Source organism: Magnolia sinica, chromosome 16, assembly GCF_029962835.1.
Source record: "Magnolia sinica isolate HGM2019 chromosome 16, MsV1, whole genome shotgun sequence".
Classification (NCBI taxonomy): Eukaryota; Viridiplantae; Streptophyta; class Magnoliopsida; order Magnoliales; family Magnoliaceae; genus Magnolia; species Magnolia sinica.
The window spans coordinates 65,327,093-65,345,034 of NC_080588.1; the positions used below are offsets into that span (position 1 = coordinate 65,327,093).

Consider the following 17,942-nt stretch of genomic DNA (forward strand, 5'->3'; position numbering starts at 1 on the left):
GTAGTGCAGATTTAGATTCTTTACACCCGAAAATTGTGATTATCTTTTCTATATGGTGAGATTAAGTTCAGGTTATACTTAGTCTATCATAAACTTCATTCTTGAGATTACATTTGCACCACTCCTGTCTTTCATATCAAAACATGTTGATAATAACTTCTTTGCTTTTAATACAAATATTAACATATTATTGACTTACAAACATATTATAATACCTCTGGTTTTTGATAATTTTAAGTATACACACTTGCCAACCTTATTTACTCTAAAGCCATGAGAAATTATAACCTGATCACATTTCTCATGCCACTGTTTAGGTTGTTGTTTTAAATCACAGTGATTTAATGAGTCTATAATAAACCCTGTGCTCTTGATTATGCATATAAAACCTTCGGGTTGCACCATGAATTTTTTCTCATTTAAATTAGCATTTAAGATATATATATATTTTTCATTTGACAAATGACAAATCTATGAATAATGCTAGAGCTATTAGTATTATGATTGTTGTTATTTTAGCTACAAGGGCATATGTGTCAAAGTAGCCTACGCCTTTCTTTTGCCTAAATGCTTGGGCTACATGCCTAGCATGAAGCTTTTCTACGAATAGATCTACTTATAGTTTCCTTTTGAATATCAATTTACATCCAATTGGCTTACACCCAAGGGGTAAGTCTCCTAGTTTCCACATGTTATTAGCCCATGATGGAAGGCAAAAGATTATGATAAAAGCACACGTGTCTCTTCAAGACAAAAAGGTGCCTTGGAAAGGCAGTCCCACTTCATAAATAGAAGGTTTGGATCCGTAAAACCCATCCCATACATTCTAGAGACCATCTCCCTCATTCCAGAAAACTATCTCCTCCATATTACTCCCTCATTACAGAGGTTTTCTCCCTCTTATGGACCCATTTGGATTGTGTTAACAGAAAAGAAAAGAAAAGATAACTCAAGAGTTTTCCATTGTTTGGACCAGTGTTCGAAATATCGATACTATTGGCCGATATATTGGCTGATATTATCGTTATCGGCCCCCAACGAGACAATACCCGGGCGATAACGCCTGGAAGATACCAAAAATGCCAAAATCCAGATTTCACAGGATATATCGTCAATATTGCACACTCAGGATGCTTTGCAGGGGACTCACGAGTCCCACTGTAGCCAACAACCCACATCCGTCCATAAATAGCCATGCGTATAGGTGGAGAATTTTTTTTAAAAATGAATTGGAAAAAAAAAGGAGAAATCGGAGAGTACCCGCGAAGATTGGTGATTGGAGTTGGGCCATTCGACAGGTAAGTACGAATTTCTTGAATTTTCTTGCAATTTTCTTCAATTTCCCTCCTCCATCGCTGATTGGAGAGTATCTGTGGGGATTTCTCAGAGATTCCAACGAGAAATCCAGTGAGAAATCAGGCCGGAATGAGAATCGTCGCTGCCACGATTGTCGGAACCTCCTGCGTGTGTGAACAAAAGGGAAAATGAAGAAGAAGAGCGCGGATGGGGTGAAAAGGGGTTTAGATCGCGTGCGGTGGGTTACAGAGTACGCTCTTATCGTACTCAGTAAACTCACTTGGGCCCAACTTTAATGTATGTGGTCTATCCACGCCGTCCATCCATTTTCCCATCTAATTTAAGGGGTTGATCCCTAAATTTAGGAATTTTAAGGGCCCACCTTTAAGGAGTCACTCTCTCCATTGTTTTCTATGGTGGGGTCCACTTGAGCTCTAGATCTGACCCATTTTTTGGCTCATGCCATAAAATAATCTCTTCAAATGTATAGACAGTGTGGATACAAAAAATACATCATGGTGGGACCCACATAAGTTGGTCATGTGGCATTGGGGCCGTCAGTGACGGAAACGGATTGGCTACTCCCCCTGACACCAGCTCTGCGGATGGTGGTCGGTGCTCTGTGGGCCCCACCATAACGTATGTATTTCATCCATTCCGTTCATCCATTTTTAAAGATAATTTTAGGGCTTTATTTCAAAAACGAGAGGGATATAAATCTCAGGTGGACCACACCACAGGAAAACAATAGTGATTGGATATCCATCATTTAAATCCTCCTAAAGCCCACTGTACTGTTTATTTGACATCAAATATGTCGATTAGGTCATCAAGACCCAGATGAAGGGGAAAAACAAATATCAGCTAGATCCAATACTTTTATGGATCCCAAAAAGTTTTTAATGGTCAACATTCATTCCACACCGTTTCTTGTTATGTGGTCCAGTTGATATTGGTATATACTTAATTTTTCTTGTAATACCATAAAATGATCTAGAAAAATATATGGACGGCATGGATGAAACACATACATCATGGTGGGGCCCACAGAGCACCGACCATCAGCCATGGGCTGGTGGAGTAGCCAATCCGTTTCCGTCAATGACGGGCGAGATGGGTATGCTCGTACCGAGTAAACTCTGTTGGGCCCACCGTGATTGCACATGGTTTATCCACGCCGTCCATCCGTTTTTACTGATCATTTTAGGTGTACAGCCCAAAATTGAACCATATCCACAACTCAAGTGGACCATACCACAAGAAACAGTGGAACTGCTAATTTCCACCGTTGAAACCTTTTTAAGGCCCACAGTGATGTTTATTTGTCATCCAACCTGATATTTATTTTTTCCCTTCATCTGGATCTTTATGACCCAATCAACAGATAGGATGTCAAATAAACAGTACAGTGGGCCTTAGGAGGATTTTAATGGTAGATATCCAATTATTATTGTTTTCCTGTGATGTTTATAAATATCATGCATCCAATTTAAATATAGTTGCATTAGTTCAGTTAAACATCGCATAGCTTAGGACCCTACACAAAGGAAACTTATTATGTGCATATTTTTTTGAGATGTTATGATTTAAAAGTGTGTGTTAAGGGTTTTTTTAACAATCCCCAAAGTTTCATTAAAAAATTCAACCATTTTCCCAATGTTTCCTTATGTTTCTCAAAAAGTGCGATAAATTATGCGATACAAATGATATATCTCATGCGATAACCGATACGTATCTATATCCCAAGGGTGCGATATTTGGACCATTGGGTTGTTTGGATAACAAAGGAAATCGTGAGGTTGGAAATAAAAATCATTAGCCTTATCCACAGTCAAATTCTCATGCACAAGACCCCAGAAATGGAATCCATGGGAATCCATCATTGGATAATCACTGAACTTTGCTTTTCTTTTCTCACAATCCAAACAGGCCCTAAGAGTCTACCCTCACTTGGAGAGTATAATTGAATAGAAAAGAAGTGTGGGTAAATGTGGAGAATCCATACATTCCTTACATTTTACATACATTCCAAAAACTATCTCCCTCAGTGTAGAAATAAAAAATAAATAATAAAAAATTATATATATATATATATATATTATAAAATCTATACAGTCCTTACATTCTAAATACATTCCAGAGACAATCTCCTGCATTGTAGAAAGATATATTGATGGCGACATTAGAGGACATACTTGGGTGTACCAGAGACGGAGACGACCACCCACATCAGCATAACTTTCTTTGTGGATGGGAGATGAGTTTCAGGTGGGGCCCGCCAGATCATTTTGAAGACCTCACATGCACTGGACGTGCATCAGTAAGACCCCACCTTGGGATGATGTATGTGGGCTGCTTAGGAGGTAATTTTAGTCATATGATTTTTATTTCGTGTCGATCCGACCGTTGGATCTTATCGATCAGGCCATCAGGCCACTAGATCTTTTAGATTTGGTCCCCTTAGGCTCTGATCATGTTTTCATTATGTTTTTTGTTATTTTTAGGAGTTATTTGATGGCTGAGATTGATAATATATGTTTTAGTTTTCTTATTTTGAATAATGGACCACTTTACTTAAGTGAGTGGCATGGTTGTAATTATGCTGAATTTTAATTCCGAAATTTTTAATTATAAAACCACAAGGGAAGTGGAGTTCCAACCCTAGTGGACATTTGAGAAGAAAAAAAAGAAAGAAGAGAGAAACTCTCTTGTGTGAAGGAATTTTCCTTATTATTTTCTAGGGTTTTTTTAAAAAAAAAACCCTCCCTTCCAATTAACTTGTGGAAGGGTAGAAACTTGTTTGGTGGTGGATTCCCCAAGGTACATCCTTCCTCTTCTTCTTCTTCGAAAGGTAGTCTTCTTCTTACATTCTTCCCCTCTCTTCTTCGAAAGGTATTTTTCTTATTATTATTATTATTATTCTTCTTCTCTTATTTTCCGCTTTTTCTTCCCATTACAACCTTCTAAACCCTAAATCTTCAATTTTCTATTTTTCCCAATTTCTAAAAACCCTAATTCCAAAATTTCCAATTCCCATGAACCCTAATTTTTCAAATTTCAGATTTTCCCCTTCTTAACCCTAATCATAAAACCTACTAGTCATCCCCTTTAGTGTGGAACGTGCCTATGCTAAATTGGAAGTTCTATCCTTCCATCGATCCCAATTTTAATTGATTTATGTGATTTCTTGGCATGCACGCATGTGATTTAGGTTAAATCAGATTTTATTTCCTATTGCTTACTCTTAATTACTTGGTGGATTATCATCTTTTGTTAATTGAATTACTTTATGGACTCTTTTATAATCTTTACGTTGCATGCTAGCATTAAATCATGTGTCCTGCATCATATATCATCCACACTACTCCTTGATTTTAAAGGCTTTCTCCCTCTTAGTACGGAGAGTATACCCTCACTCCATCAGTATAATAGAGTAGGAAAAAAGTGTGAGTAGAATACCAAGAAACATAATTGCATTCCTTTTGGCACATCTGTTCTTTAAGATGTTCAGGGTTGTTCTTCAGTGATGCAAAAATTGTGCAACAATAATCATTGATTGGGCCTGAATTATCTTGGAGGCAAACTTGTTGGAACCTTTTTTTAGCAATTTAGGCTAGCAATGCAGGCAAGCATAATGTGTCCACTCGTCTACTTTCACCAACATTGCATATTATGCCTTCCATGGTGCATAGATGCTAAGGCCCGCAACACATGACAATATTCTTCAATAAGGGTCATCTATGTATCATTCATAATCGTGTAGCTAAGAGGGAGTGACTGTGGTCTATCGGCATGCATGTTTGGTGCCTGAGCAATGTATTCTGTATCGGTAACGATCATAGATATGAATCTTGGCATCGTATCAGCCAAAACGGCCATATCGTATCCGTATCAATATGAGACTATATGCGATACAACCCATATGGGGTTGTATCGACCCGATAAGACAAAAACTAACCCGTATCGGCTAATAAGGGGTGTATTGGCACCGATACGAGGCTAATATAGTCGATACAGAGCAACATGACCATAAAAGCCATTTTTTTTTCTCTTTTTTTCTTTATTCAAAATTTCACTCGTCTCCTCTTTTCTTTTTTTTTCCTTTTCTTTTTTCCATTTAAACCATGGAAGAAGCTTAAAAACTCATTTTAAGCTAGATCTAGACCTATTTTGGGATCAAAACAAATGGTTTGAATGAGATTCAACAAATTAAAGAGAAGTGGGTCATTATGGGGAAAATTGGAAAGAATGGTAAACCTTCACTTTCTTTTTGATATTTTTTTTTTTTTTTTTTATTGTATTTCAATGTAATGGGCCCTAGTTCACCAAATCATGCTTTATTTGTGTTCAATTAGGGCCCATTTAGTTGACCTTCAACAAGTCCAACCAACAAACAACATTCTCATGAATGGTCCGATGCACCATCATATGCATGTCCAAAATACAAAAAAAATACAAAAAGAAAAAAAAAGAAAAAAAAAAAGATTCTTGAGTATCTTATTATTCTATTATTTTCCCTATTATTTTCCTTATTTCTTTGGCGTATTTTTTTTTTTTTTTTTTCCGATTGCTTCAATCGACGATTTTAATCCTAAAAACTATAGTAAGAGTGGTCGAAATCTGTTGTATAATGATCTAGGAAAGTTTTTTGAAATTAGAAAAATGGAAAAATGAGGAGAAAAATATGATTAAATATAAAAAAGTGGTCGTTTTTCGACCGTTATGAGGGTAATGGTCGTTATGCCCCATAACGGCCGATACAGTCCCAAAAAAATCAACTGCCTCGTTAAACCCCCGTATCGTGTAATAGTCAAAGTGTTACCGATACGTATCGGCCTTATCGTAACAGATACGGAACACCTTGTGCCTAAGACTAGAGGCTGATTGGATATGGACTTTGACAACAACACTTAGGGCAACCTGGTTTGGCTGGCTTTGGTGAGAGTATGTTCTCGAAAATCAATTATAATACAGTCATGACGTAAGTACGTAATTGTATCGACCACCCTCATGATGAGACAAGGGATGAACCATCATCATCGTCATCATCATGATCTAAGCCTTATCCCAATTAACTATCGCCAGCTACATGATTCATGTTCCGCCATTCCACTTTATGAAGGACCATACCTTCAATTAGACCGTAAGTCATTAAGGGGGCGTTTGGATTGTAACTCTAGATAAGCTACTTATGCCTCAAGTAGCTTATCTTGGTTTCTACTTATTCGGCAGATAAGCATGTTTGGTAAACAACGTACTTGTAAACTAAAAGGTAGAAAAGCATGTATCGTTTCCAACATAAAATAAGGGCGTGTTTGGGTGGTGGGATTAGAAGGGATTAGGTGGGATGGGATTCAAAAAGCATAATTATTACCCATGGTAGGGATTGTCCCCTGTTGCCATGGGATAAGATTAATGCCATGCTTTGTTGGTAATACGGTGGAACATTGAATGGATATACCCACCATCATTTGAAATTACTGAGAATAACACACATGTTATATCTAAACCGTTCATTTGTTTTGTAACCTCATTTTATGGCATGGGCCTAAAAAAGAGGTAGATCCAAAACTTATGTGGCCCCAAAGAAGTTTTCAACGAATAGTATTCAATCCCCGTTGCTTTCTATGGTGGGGTCCACTTGAGCTTTAGATTTACCTGATTTTTTGGCCCATGCTCTAAAATAATCTCGAAAAATGGGTGGACGGTGTGGATATAGCCCACACATCATGGTGGGACCTACACAACTTGCTAACATTGAGTGAAATTGGCATGGGACCTAATGCAATTCCATCTAATCTAATTCCAAGCTTTTCCATTCTTCCCAAACATGGAGTGGAATTGGCACAGACCAGATGAATCCCATCCCACCTAATCCCTTCTAATCCCACTGCCCAAACACGCCCTAAGTATTTATCCCTCAAGTTTATTTATTCCACCCTCATATTCACCATCTATCATGTGGGGCCAACCTTTGATGTGGGCCATCCATTATGCAGGGCCCACCTTGGATGTGGGCCATTCATCATTAGGGGTCAACCTTTAATGTGCACCGTCCATTATGTAGGGCCCACCTTTCATGTTGGTCATCCATCATGTGGGGCCCACCATCAATGTTATTGTCCATCATGTGGGGCTCAGCTTTAATATCCGCCACCCATCTTGTGGAGTCCACCTTTGATGTGGACCATCCATCATGTAGGCCCCACCTCCAATGTGGGCCGTCCATCATGCGGGGCTCGCCTTGCATGTGGGCCACTCATCATTAGGGCCAACCTTTGATGTGGATCATCCATCATGTAGGGTGGTCCACCTTCATTATCAATTGCCCATCTTGTGAAGCCCACCTTTGATGTGGACCGTCCATCATGTGGGCCCCACCTTCAATGTGGGTCACCTATCATGCGGCCTTGCCTTGGATGTGGGTCATTCATCACTAAGGGCTGACGTTTGATGTAGACTATTCATCATGTGGGGCCCAGCTTCAATGTCCACTACCCATCACGTGGAGCCCACCTTTGATGTGGACCATCCATCGTGTAAGCCCCACCTCTAAAGTGGGTTGTCCATCATATCGGCCTGGTTTGGATGCGGGCTATTTATCATAATGGGCCAACCTTTGATGTGAACCATCCATTATGTGGGTCCACGTTAAAATGGGGTCATCCATCACATGGGGCCTACCTTTGATGTGGACCGTCCATCGTGTGGGCCCCCCTTTGATGTGGACAGTCCATCATGTGGGGCCTCCTTTGATATGGACTGTAAGAGAGAGCATCCTTTGATATGGAGAGAGAGAGAGAGAGAGAGAGAGAGAGAGAGAGAGAGGTAGAAAAGTAATAAGTAAAAAGCTATTAAAAAAAACTTATTGAGAGATAGGTAGCTTTCAACGCATAAGTTACTTTTACAATGATGTTTACCAAACTAACTTAAGTGAAAAAGGTAACTTATTGACTTTACATAAGTTAAAAAGTAAGTTATTTGGTGGTATCCAAACATGCCCTAAGTCTCTTCTTACTACCTCCATTCATGATATGGACCATAGCCCACGATACAGGTTGACACGGTCCATCAAGAAAAATGGGCAATATTGACCTATATTAGTCAATGTAGGCCGATACACCCCATATCCACAACAATATGATACAACCATAAAGGGCCCGTTTGGAGGGGGGTAGAATAAACCTATCTTTGATTTCTTCACCTGTTTCTTAATTTCAGCCAAAAGGGAAGCTTAGAAACTCATTTTATACTAGATCTAAGTTTAATTTTGGGGATCAAAATATATGATTTAAGTGATATTCGATCAATTGAAGTGGAATGAACCATTACGGGAAAAATTAAAAGGGAAACACTATCTTCATTTTTTTTCTCTGTCATATTTCAATGTAATGGGCCCTCATCCATAAAACAATGCTTGATTAGTGTTCAACTAGGGCCTATTTGGATTTGGTTGATTTTTAGCAAATCAAGTTGACATACAACATTCTTATCAAAGAATGAAATGATACACCCAATGTTCCAATATCAGGGATATTGTCGATGATAAGACCCAGTGTTCCAAATATCCACCATATTGTCGATGATATCACCGATATTATGGCCTTATTGGTATTGACGGGCCAATGATACTAAAACCCCAAGTATGGAAAATTCCAAATATCACCAATAATATTATTTGGCAATACCAGAGATATTTTGGCCCCTTGACAATATAAAAGTTCCTTGGTATCGTCGATACCAATGATAGTATCAGCAATGCCCGGGACACTTCCGTAAAATGCTGGAAATTCACGAGAAAAGCCAGAAAATAGAAAAAATGGAAAAAATAAAAAATAAAAAATTGGCTTATCTTGTGGTTATTATTACTATTTTTATTTTTATTTTTTTGAATTTTGCTCATTAGGTGATTTCCACCACTCACTTTGGTTTTCGTTGAATCGAATCTTGGATTTATAGGAGAAATCTCGACTTGAAGCATAGATAGGTGGGAACTCAAAGGTGAGATAAAATCCATGGAGACTTCATTTTTTTCATGCATTGGCATGGATTTGTGGTGAATGAATCAACATTTGAGTTGGTGAATGGGGAAAATGGGGAAATCCTAATTTCCTTCATTTTTACCCCTCAAATTGAGAAGCCATGATTTATTACTTACATTATATGGTATTTGAATGATATGAACTCATTATAGATATAATTGCACTACTTTTTTTGGACAACGCATACTTTAGGCCCCTATAAAATGGAGACTTACTATGTATAGTTGTTTTTTGCAATATTTTGATTCCTCAATGTACGAACACGTGTCTTTTAACATTCCCTAAAGTTTTGTTGAAAAACTCCACCTTTTTTCCCACTGTTTGCGTCAGTCAGCAATGTCAATACATCTTTCCACATCCTCATTCATTTGATACATGTAACATATCAATACTTTAAACACTGGATACATCATTGGATACACGTTTCAAAACATTAAAAATGATAGACTCCAGTGTTTTACAATTTTTCCTATTTTCTTGGTAAATTTTTTTTTAAAAAGGGGCAAATAAATATTTTTGGCTGATAGAAGTCCAACATGTCCAATATCGTATCCTTTTTGGGCCCAACCAATACGCTGACCGATACTATTATGTAAAACCTGGGTGACAATATTTTCCAAATGGGAAGGGGTGCTGCATTTTCCTTTGTTGGGCCAATTGGCACATACATATGTGACTAAGAATGAGATGGTGACATTGTTTTCAAATCCTGAGATTCATGATTCAAATCATACAATTCAATTGACTATCAAAAGATGTCAATCATAGTTTAGCTTCAGTCCGATTGGACAAAAATCGTATGACGCACTAAAAATAGAATGCCATGCTGTTTATTGACAGTTTTGGGTGTGTGGTTAGTTATAGTGTGGATTGAAGGGATATTAAACGGAATCACGGATAACATACTAAGACTTGTACCTTTTGAAGACTGATTGATCAGATGTATTCGCTGCTCGAAAGAAGTGCCAAGAAATGTTATAACTTGACAGAAGTTTGATGTGGAATGTTTGGCCTTGTACTTGTTTAGAACTGTTATAATTTTAATAATTTTCTAAAAGACTAAAGAGAATCTTTCAATTTGTTTAAGAAGTTCAGGTCCAAGTAGCTACAAAATTTAGTAAGACTACAGGTGACTTCTAATCAAACACTCGTAACAGAGAAAGCCTCGCTGAAGATTAGCAGATGGTTTGATGATACTCATCTCCTTTTGATGGCTTTTGCCTTAACATTGGGAAATGAATCAATTGGATAGATTTCTCATAGAAAACTACTGAGAAAGACTTACTGCACACTATTAGATGGTTTGACAATATTCATTTCCTCTTTGGTGGCTTTTACCTTAAGTCCTTAACATCAGGAGTTGATAGACTTCTCGCATTTTGAGGAAGCAAGTGTGTTTTCAGAATAAATTAGCAAATTTGGAGACAAATATCCTAAATTGGATAACATGGGATGCATGCCAAACTTCAACATATGTTTGACTACAGTGAAAGAGAATTCAACAAAGGCCACATGAATAAGCACATCTAGATTTGCATCTGTAACATGCATTTTGTAAGCACAGCTGTTCCCGTAAACTATGAAAAGTGAGTTTCTGTCAACAACAAACCTGGGTCAAACCCATGCCAAAGGCAAACTTCGCAAGAGCTTTCAGTCGAGCCAGTGAGAGCTCTAAACCCATCTCAAACAACTGTGGAAGAGGAGAACTTATTCGATCAGAAATCACTTGCTTTGTTCTAGTACAAGGTACATCAAGATCAAGGACCTTATGTAAGGACATTGTGCATTTAAACTATGAAGTACTGTTACATCATTCATTGTGGGAGGAATAGAAATCATATGTATGACCTGTGCAAAAGGGAATGTCAAGCATATGTATAAATATGCCAGTGGACTAAAACTCAATCTTACCTCTAGTGTACTCACAATATAGGACATTAGTTTTTTTTCTACCTGATACTAACTTTTGAAAGTATAAATAAATAAAAGAAACATACAAAGATGCATGACATACTGTAAAAGAAGCAGAAACAGGAACACATGAAAAATATTACATACTAGTAAACAACTAAGACACTTACATATTAGATGATCCTTACTACAGCTTGAGGACCCTTAGACAATAAACAAGAGGATTGAATCTCCATTACGTAGATAAAAGTCTTAACTTTTAAAAAGTAATAACGTTTAAGTATACCCACATCATAAACATGTATAAATACATAAACAGCCTAAAGTGAAAAATCCTTGATATCTCTAGCAGAGTAAATTATAAGAACAGCTTAAAAGCAGCCTAACTATAGAGTACCTAAAACAAAAGATACCAGGATAACTCAGCAAAAGGCTAAAAGGATAGAATCCCAAATCGATATGGATGATCTTCAGTGACTCCACAATGGAAGGCCATAACTTACACAAAAGGGAGAATCATCTTAGGCCAGCAAATAAATTCATTAACACTTTGATGAGGACATCACTTTATGTACACCTTTGCATACGTATCAGAGGAGGAGGTGGGCCACACCGATTTCCCTATGGCTAGGTGAGTACCCGTAATCATGATGAAGACCCCATGTGCATGTGCGAGTATCTGGAAGACCCCACACTGGGAAGATGCACGTGGGCTGCATATAGGAGCTTGATGGATACATTGGACCATTGGATTGGGTGGACACGATGATCAGACCATTGGACCATCATTGAACATCTTGATCGTGGAACCCATGGGCTACGAAATAGTTTAGTTTTTTAGATTATTTACATGCTTCGTTATTTTCAGTATACCTTATATTTGTGTTGAGATTAGAGAATTAGGAACAACTTTTAATTTATTAAGTGTCTCAATGTTGAAAATCTTATTTGAGAGAGTCTTTTTGTAAAAAGTCTTTTCTGAAACTATAAAAGAGAAAGATGGGTGTGTGAAGCCCTAATGCTATTAGATTTTGAGAAGAAAAAAAGGAGGAGAAGAGAAAGCTCCCTTGCTTTTATTCTTCTTCTATCTTCAAGTGATTTGAAGATATCTTTCATGTGATTGGAAGAGAGATTGGTGTGACACCGATCTTCATCAACGGAGGTGTGAGGTCTCCATCTATCCTCACATCCTCATCCATTCATCCACCATCAAGATATTTTGTTTGAAATTCTTCGATCTTCCCATCCCAAACCTTCACCTTTCTTCTAATCCCCATTACCCATATCCATCCACAAGCTAAACCCTACAAATCTAGCCACACGTGTGACATCTCAGGTTGGCTGTACGAACATCCATTTGTCTCCTTTGGTTTCCCATTACCTTTAAAGCAAAACCCTCTTCTTCCTTTTTCTAAACCCTAACCTAAACCTAGAAATCTCCAACTTTCCTATTTTCCCAAACCCTAACTTCTCCCATTCTTCAATTCACCCAAAATCCTTACACCCCTTCTATCCAAAACCTTAATCCCATATACTAACACCTAAATCCTTTAACCCCTTCTCCCAATTTGATCCCATAGACCCTAATTCCTAGTTTTTCCCAATTTCCCTAACCTTAATTTTACCCTAGGTAGTATTAGATCTCCTACTTTGAAATAAACTTTTCCCTATGCTAATTGGATGTCCCTCCATCCATGAGATCCTAGTTTTCTTTATTTAATGATCTTGTACGACGATGTCTGGTAACCTAGGTTAGGATTATGCATGATATTCTTTTGGTTTTCTTGGTATTTGTGATGATAATGGCAAGTTTTATATTTTTTGTTGATTACCTTAATTTTGCTACTTGATCTCACATCATATTTGGTTCATGCATCAGTCCTACATCACATTTTTAGGCCCTCTAAGAGAGCCTTTGCTTCGACCTCATTTGAATCTTCAATTCCAATAGGCCTATCAAAAATGACTCCCCATCTTCCCAGATATCAAGGCCCAAGAAAGATGAAAAAGTGCAGTAGTGGAATGGCTACAGCATCGCATCCAACCCATTATGAGTCTAAATATGAAGTCAACTCAAGTGCAGACGTAGCTGAATGAAATGGTCGACAGCCAGATGCTCCTTTATCCGAAGGCATGATGAACTGCTGCTATATAGATGACACAGCAACGGCAAACTAGCAATATAAAGTGCAAACACCGAGTCTAGGTAAGTCGTTCATAGTTTTGAATATCAGTTACATTACGGCTGATCAGCCATCACATAACCGCATTGGTCACCCCTGTTATGCATTATGGGGGTGAACTGGTCTGTTAAGGGAAAAAAAAGGACGTATCTGCCCATATCGACTGATAAAGGCTGATACACTCTGTATCGGCACCAATACAGGGCTGTTATGGTCGACGCAGGCTAATACAGCTATAAAGGCCCAGTTTGAAAATTTTATTTTCTAGATTTCTCACATTTTCCTACTTATTCTCCATTTCAACCATAAAGGAAGCTTAGAAACTAATTTTAGACTAGACCTAGGGCTATTTTTAGGATCAAAACATAATATTTGAGTGGGATTTGACAAATCATAGAGAAATGGTCCAAATGGACCATTTTGAGAAATATGGGAAAAAGAGGTAAACCATCACTTCGTTTTTTGTCGTTTTCTTCTTCTTTTTCTTCTTGAATTCACATGTAATGGGCCCTAATCCACCAAAATAAAGCTTTATCGGTGTTCGGTTAGGACTCATTTGGTTGATTTTTGACAGGTCAAGCTGGCAGACAACATTCTTATCAGAGAATGGTCTGATACACCATTGAATACATGTTAAAAACACAAGAAAAAAGGATACATTATGATGTTTTACATTTTTTTTCTTTTTTATAAATCTTTTGGTGTTCGTTCAGTATAGGCCCGTATTGTCCGAGTCAGTCTGATACACCCCATATCACACCATTCTTGGGCCCGACTGACACACCCACTGATACTGTTATTCAAAACATTGGAGTCACCATAAGATCCCAACCAACATTTGGTAAGATGAAGCATCAAAAGAAGGATCTCTCTCATGTGAGGAAAACTTCACATTAAGTTCCAATTGTATGTTTAATACTCAATTATACGCTAACAAAGCCTGAGAAAATCCAGTGCTCAATTAACTGTTAACTAAGTGAGAAACTAATTCCAAAGCATACTTGCTTTGGCTTAAATGTAACAAGTAGAGCTTCTCATAGAGCCTTGATCACCAAGAAATATCATGAGCAAGGTTCAAAATATCATCCAAGATGATATGTGTGCTTGGTATGCATCTGTTTTTGGCTAATCATTATTGCTTCACTCAAGGCAATGAAAACCATTATTGAGATGATGACTATGTTGAGCTCCTCAACTCTCCCATCAAAACTCGAGGCAGGAATATAGCAGTTGAAGTTGAAGTTTTTTATACTTCTGATCACATTTGTAGATGTAGCATGGTAACGTGCTTAATCCATGCTTTACACATAACTTGTGGACAGTCTCTCCGCCACTGTATATCATCGGACCAACAGACTAGTAAGAGTCACTGATGTCAACTCTATCAATTTGTTTGTCAGTTGTGCATAGAAGAGTTGGACAATGTACAGCAGCGAATTCTTAAAACCTAACAGACTGCACACTTTCAGGCTTTCTATTGTATCAGATAGTGGTAGATGACAGCTACATTAGTCAATTTACATAACAGTAACCCATTGTGATAAATTTATGTTACATATAATGAGCAAACATTATATATTTGTATTTTTTACTCCCTTTTCTCATTTTTAGGTTTAGTTTTGGTATTTGGAACTCAAGAGTTACAACAACAACAACAACAACAACAAAAAATAATCATGACTCATTGGAGGAAACATCTTGGTCAGAGATAACTAATACATGCTGCCACACAGATTTTAATTATTTGTTTGACAGGTAAGCCTGGCTCGAACCCGAGAACTCAATGTTGAAACATGCCCTATCTACCATTGTGCTATGGGCTTGAACCCAAACAGATTTTAATACTTAATCTCAAGCCTGCCAAATCTTTTGTTTGAGCAGTTATTTTATTTGATTCTTGACTGGTGATGCCCCAGAGATGCCATCACCATTCACCAGTAATCAGGATATCATCAGTGGATGCTACAGGGATAACAATACCTGATAAAGTACATTAGTTACAATGATTGTCCATGATTTTGTGCATCAACATGCACCATACACCACCAAAATTGGATATGACCACCCAGGTCACAATTTATGACTAGAGAAGTGATTAATGATTAAGCTGAAAGTAGCCTGGATATCTCCTACTGCAACACAGCAATGATATTAAGTTCAACAAACTATAAATTGACACCCACTATTATATTATGAAATCGGCATAAACACTTTTTGACTAATTAGTTTTCACAAAGCTGAGAAAACGTAATGAAAGCCTAGTGGTGGCAATGGGTCGGGCTGGGGTTGGCCCTGCCCTACCCCGAATGTAGTCCCCTAAGCCCTAGCCTGGCCCTAACCATAATCTGGCTGAAAAGGCCCTAGCACTATATGGCTGGGCTATGCCAAGGCTGGCCCCGCAAGGAAAAGATTTAAATGATCAAAGGCTTGGAATAAGTTCAAACTAAGAAATTGTGTGGGTATCCTCCATCTACGATGAGCCCCATCATATCAACGATTTGAATCATTGTAGCATGTCCTAGATCCAATGAGTGTCTTAAAACTATACATGTATGGCAAATTGGAACACTCACAAGTGTCTTTAAACTGTCAATTCTTTTTGTATAATGATGGACCACGTAATGTTTGGATCGAGCCAACGCACCAGGCTGGGCCATCCATCACTGGTCCTGGCCCGGTCCTCATGCCTAGATCTCAAGCTGGACTTAGCCCCTGGGACAAGTTTAGGGGCCCAAGCCCTGGACCTTGAAGGTCGGGCTGCATAGCCCGTTGCCACCCTATGGAAGCCCAACCATTTTTTCAACGATAATGGAAGTCCTCTAAAACTTTTTTGGAGCTTCTTACAAGAAGAAGAGGAGGAAGAAGAAGAAGAAGAAGAAGAAGAAGAAAAAGAAAACAGAAATCAGGTCAAATTTGTCCAAAGCATATCATATTGTAGCTGAGCAAGGTCATTGAAATCCATGCCTCCTCAGGAAGTAGGAGACAAATATGAACCAAGCAATTTTGATGACTGAATGGCGATAATCCAAGTCACAAGTAAATTAGGTTCTTTGTGCAGCAAAACCAAGCTGATTGATGCCCCCAGCAAAAACCTTAAGTTTCATGATGAGGGAACAAATGGTCTTCCTTTATGAACTTTCCCTGATATACTCCAAGCTTAAATCTTCAACCAATTCGTAAATATGCATGTCACAGGATAGAAAATGTCTAGAGATCCTTCACAACACAATCCTTATCAAATGCACTAGCATAAAATAAAACTGTTGACATTATCTATTTGGCATTCACAAAAGGTTGCAAAAGTATAAAATGTGGAGATTCTGTTGGCAGATACGGTTGGTCACAAGAAATTAATAAAAATGAAAATGAAAAACAAACACCAAACACCAAACAAAGAACAAAGCAAAAGGCAACAGAGAATTGAACTCACCAAGAAAAGGATTCCCCATTCTGAGAGAATTTTAACATCTGTGATGTTTCTAATCAGGCCAAACTGGTTTAGTACAACTCCACCGAAAAAGAAACCCAGTATCTGCAACCAAGTGGGGGATCTCAATTATCACCGTAATAGAATGAGAGTGAAATCAATAGGACACATCAAGCTACTTAGTTCGCAGATAAACCATCTAAGGTTACATTTTTTGCAAACGATTCATAGAGTAACAAAGAGAAATAAAACTAAAATATTAGGACCAAGACACACTCAAACTAAATATGATGGCCATTAGACATATATGCTAAAGAATCACAGACAACTTAAAGAGAACTATTAAAAGGTAGGTAAGGCAGTTCCATCAGAATTTTAAATAATTGTTAAACAATGGGGCTAAGTAAAATGGTAATGGTAAGAATCATCAAAAAGAAGGCAATGGTGAGATGTTCATTGCAATTTTTTTTTTAAGAAACCTTTCACAAGAACATGGAATCAAGCAGGATCTGAAAAATATTAGCAACAATTTTATTGTAGTGAAGACTAAAGTAAAATTCTGTGCCTCAACACTGTTTTCAAACTGTTTAGAACCCAGTCTACATAGCCTTGCAAAATGTCAGCCTATTGCAAATTAATAATTCAGAAACCCTGTTCGATATTTTGTTTATTATTATAAATGAAATATGCTTTAAGAATCCTTGGTATGAGCTAGCCAAACTAAAATGTAAAATAAAAGGCAGGATGCAAGAACAATGATCAATCTTGACAAATTGGAGGTATCAGTCTAACAAAATCAATAAACTTTGAACTAGCCAGAAAAGGAGCGTGCAGTTACAAGAAGCATCTTCCCCACCACTAATTTCTCCCTTGACATGGCAACATTCACCTGATCCTCATCAAATTGCGTAGTTTTCTGCACATACAAAAGACAAGCTCCACACCTCTTGTTCCTATTAATTCGCACCACACAATAGTGTCATCATAAATCCAACTCTCATTACTCAGGCTTCTCGCATCAGATTTAGGGTAAGCATGACAGATTACATGCAATCAAGATGCAGGCAAGGGAATAGAACAAGG

General features: G+C 37.8%; 1 protein-coding gene across 2 annotated transcripts in view; it reads right to left on the reverse strand.

Moving 5' to 3' along the window:
- The window catches only part of LOC131229449 (K(+) efflux antiporter 3, chloroplastic-like), a 47,858-nt gene that overhangs the window by 25,097 nt on the left and 4,819 nt on the right, over positions 1–17,942 (reverse strand). For both annotated transcript variants that reach the window (XM_058225410.1, XM_058225409.1), the window contains exons 3-4: positions 16,863–16,964; positions 10,948–11,028 (exon numbers count right to left, since the gene is read on the reverse strand). In XM_058225410.1, coding sequence (XP_058081393.1) covers positions 10,948–11,028; positions 16,863–16,964 — 183 coding nt within the window. The remainder of the gene's footprint in view (positions 1–10,947; positions 11,029–16,862; positions 16,965–17,942) is intronic.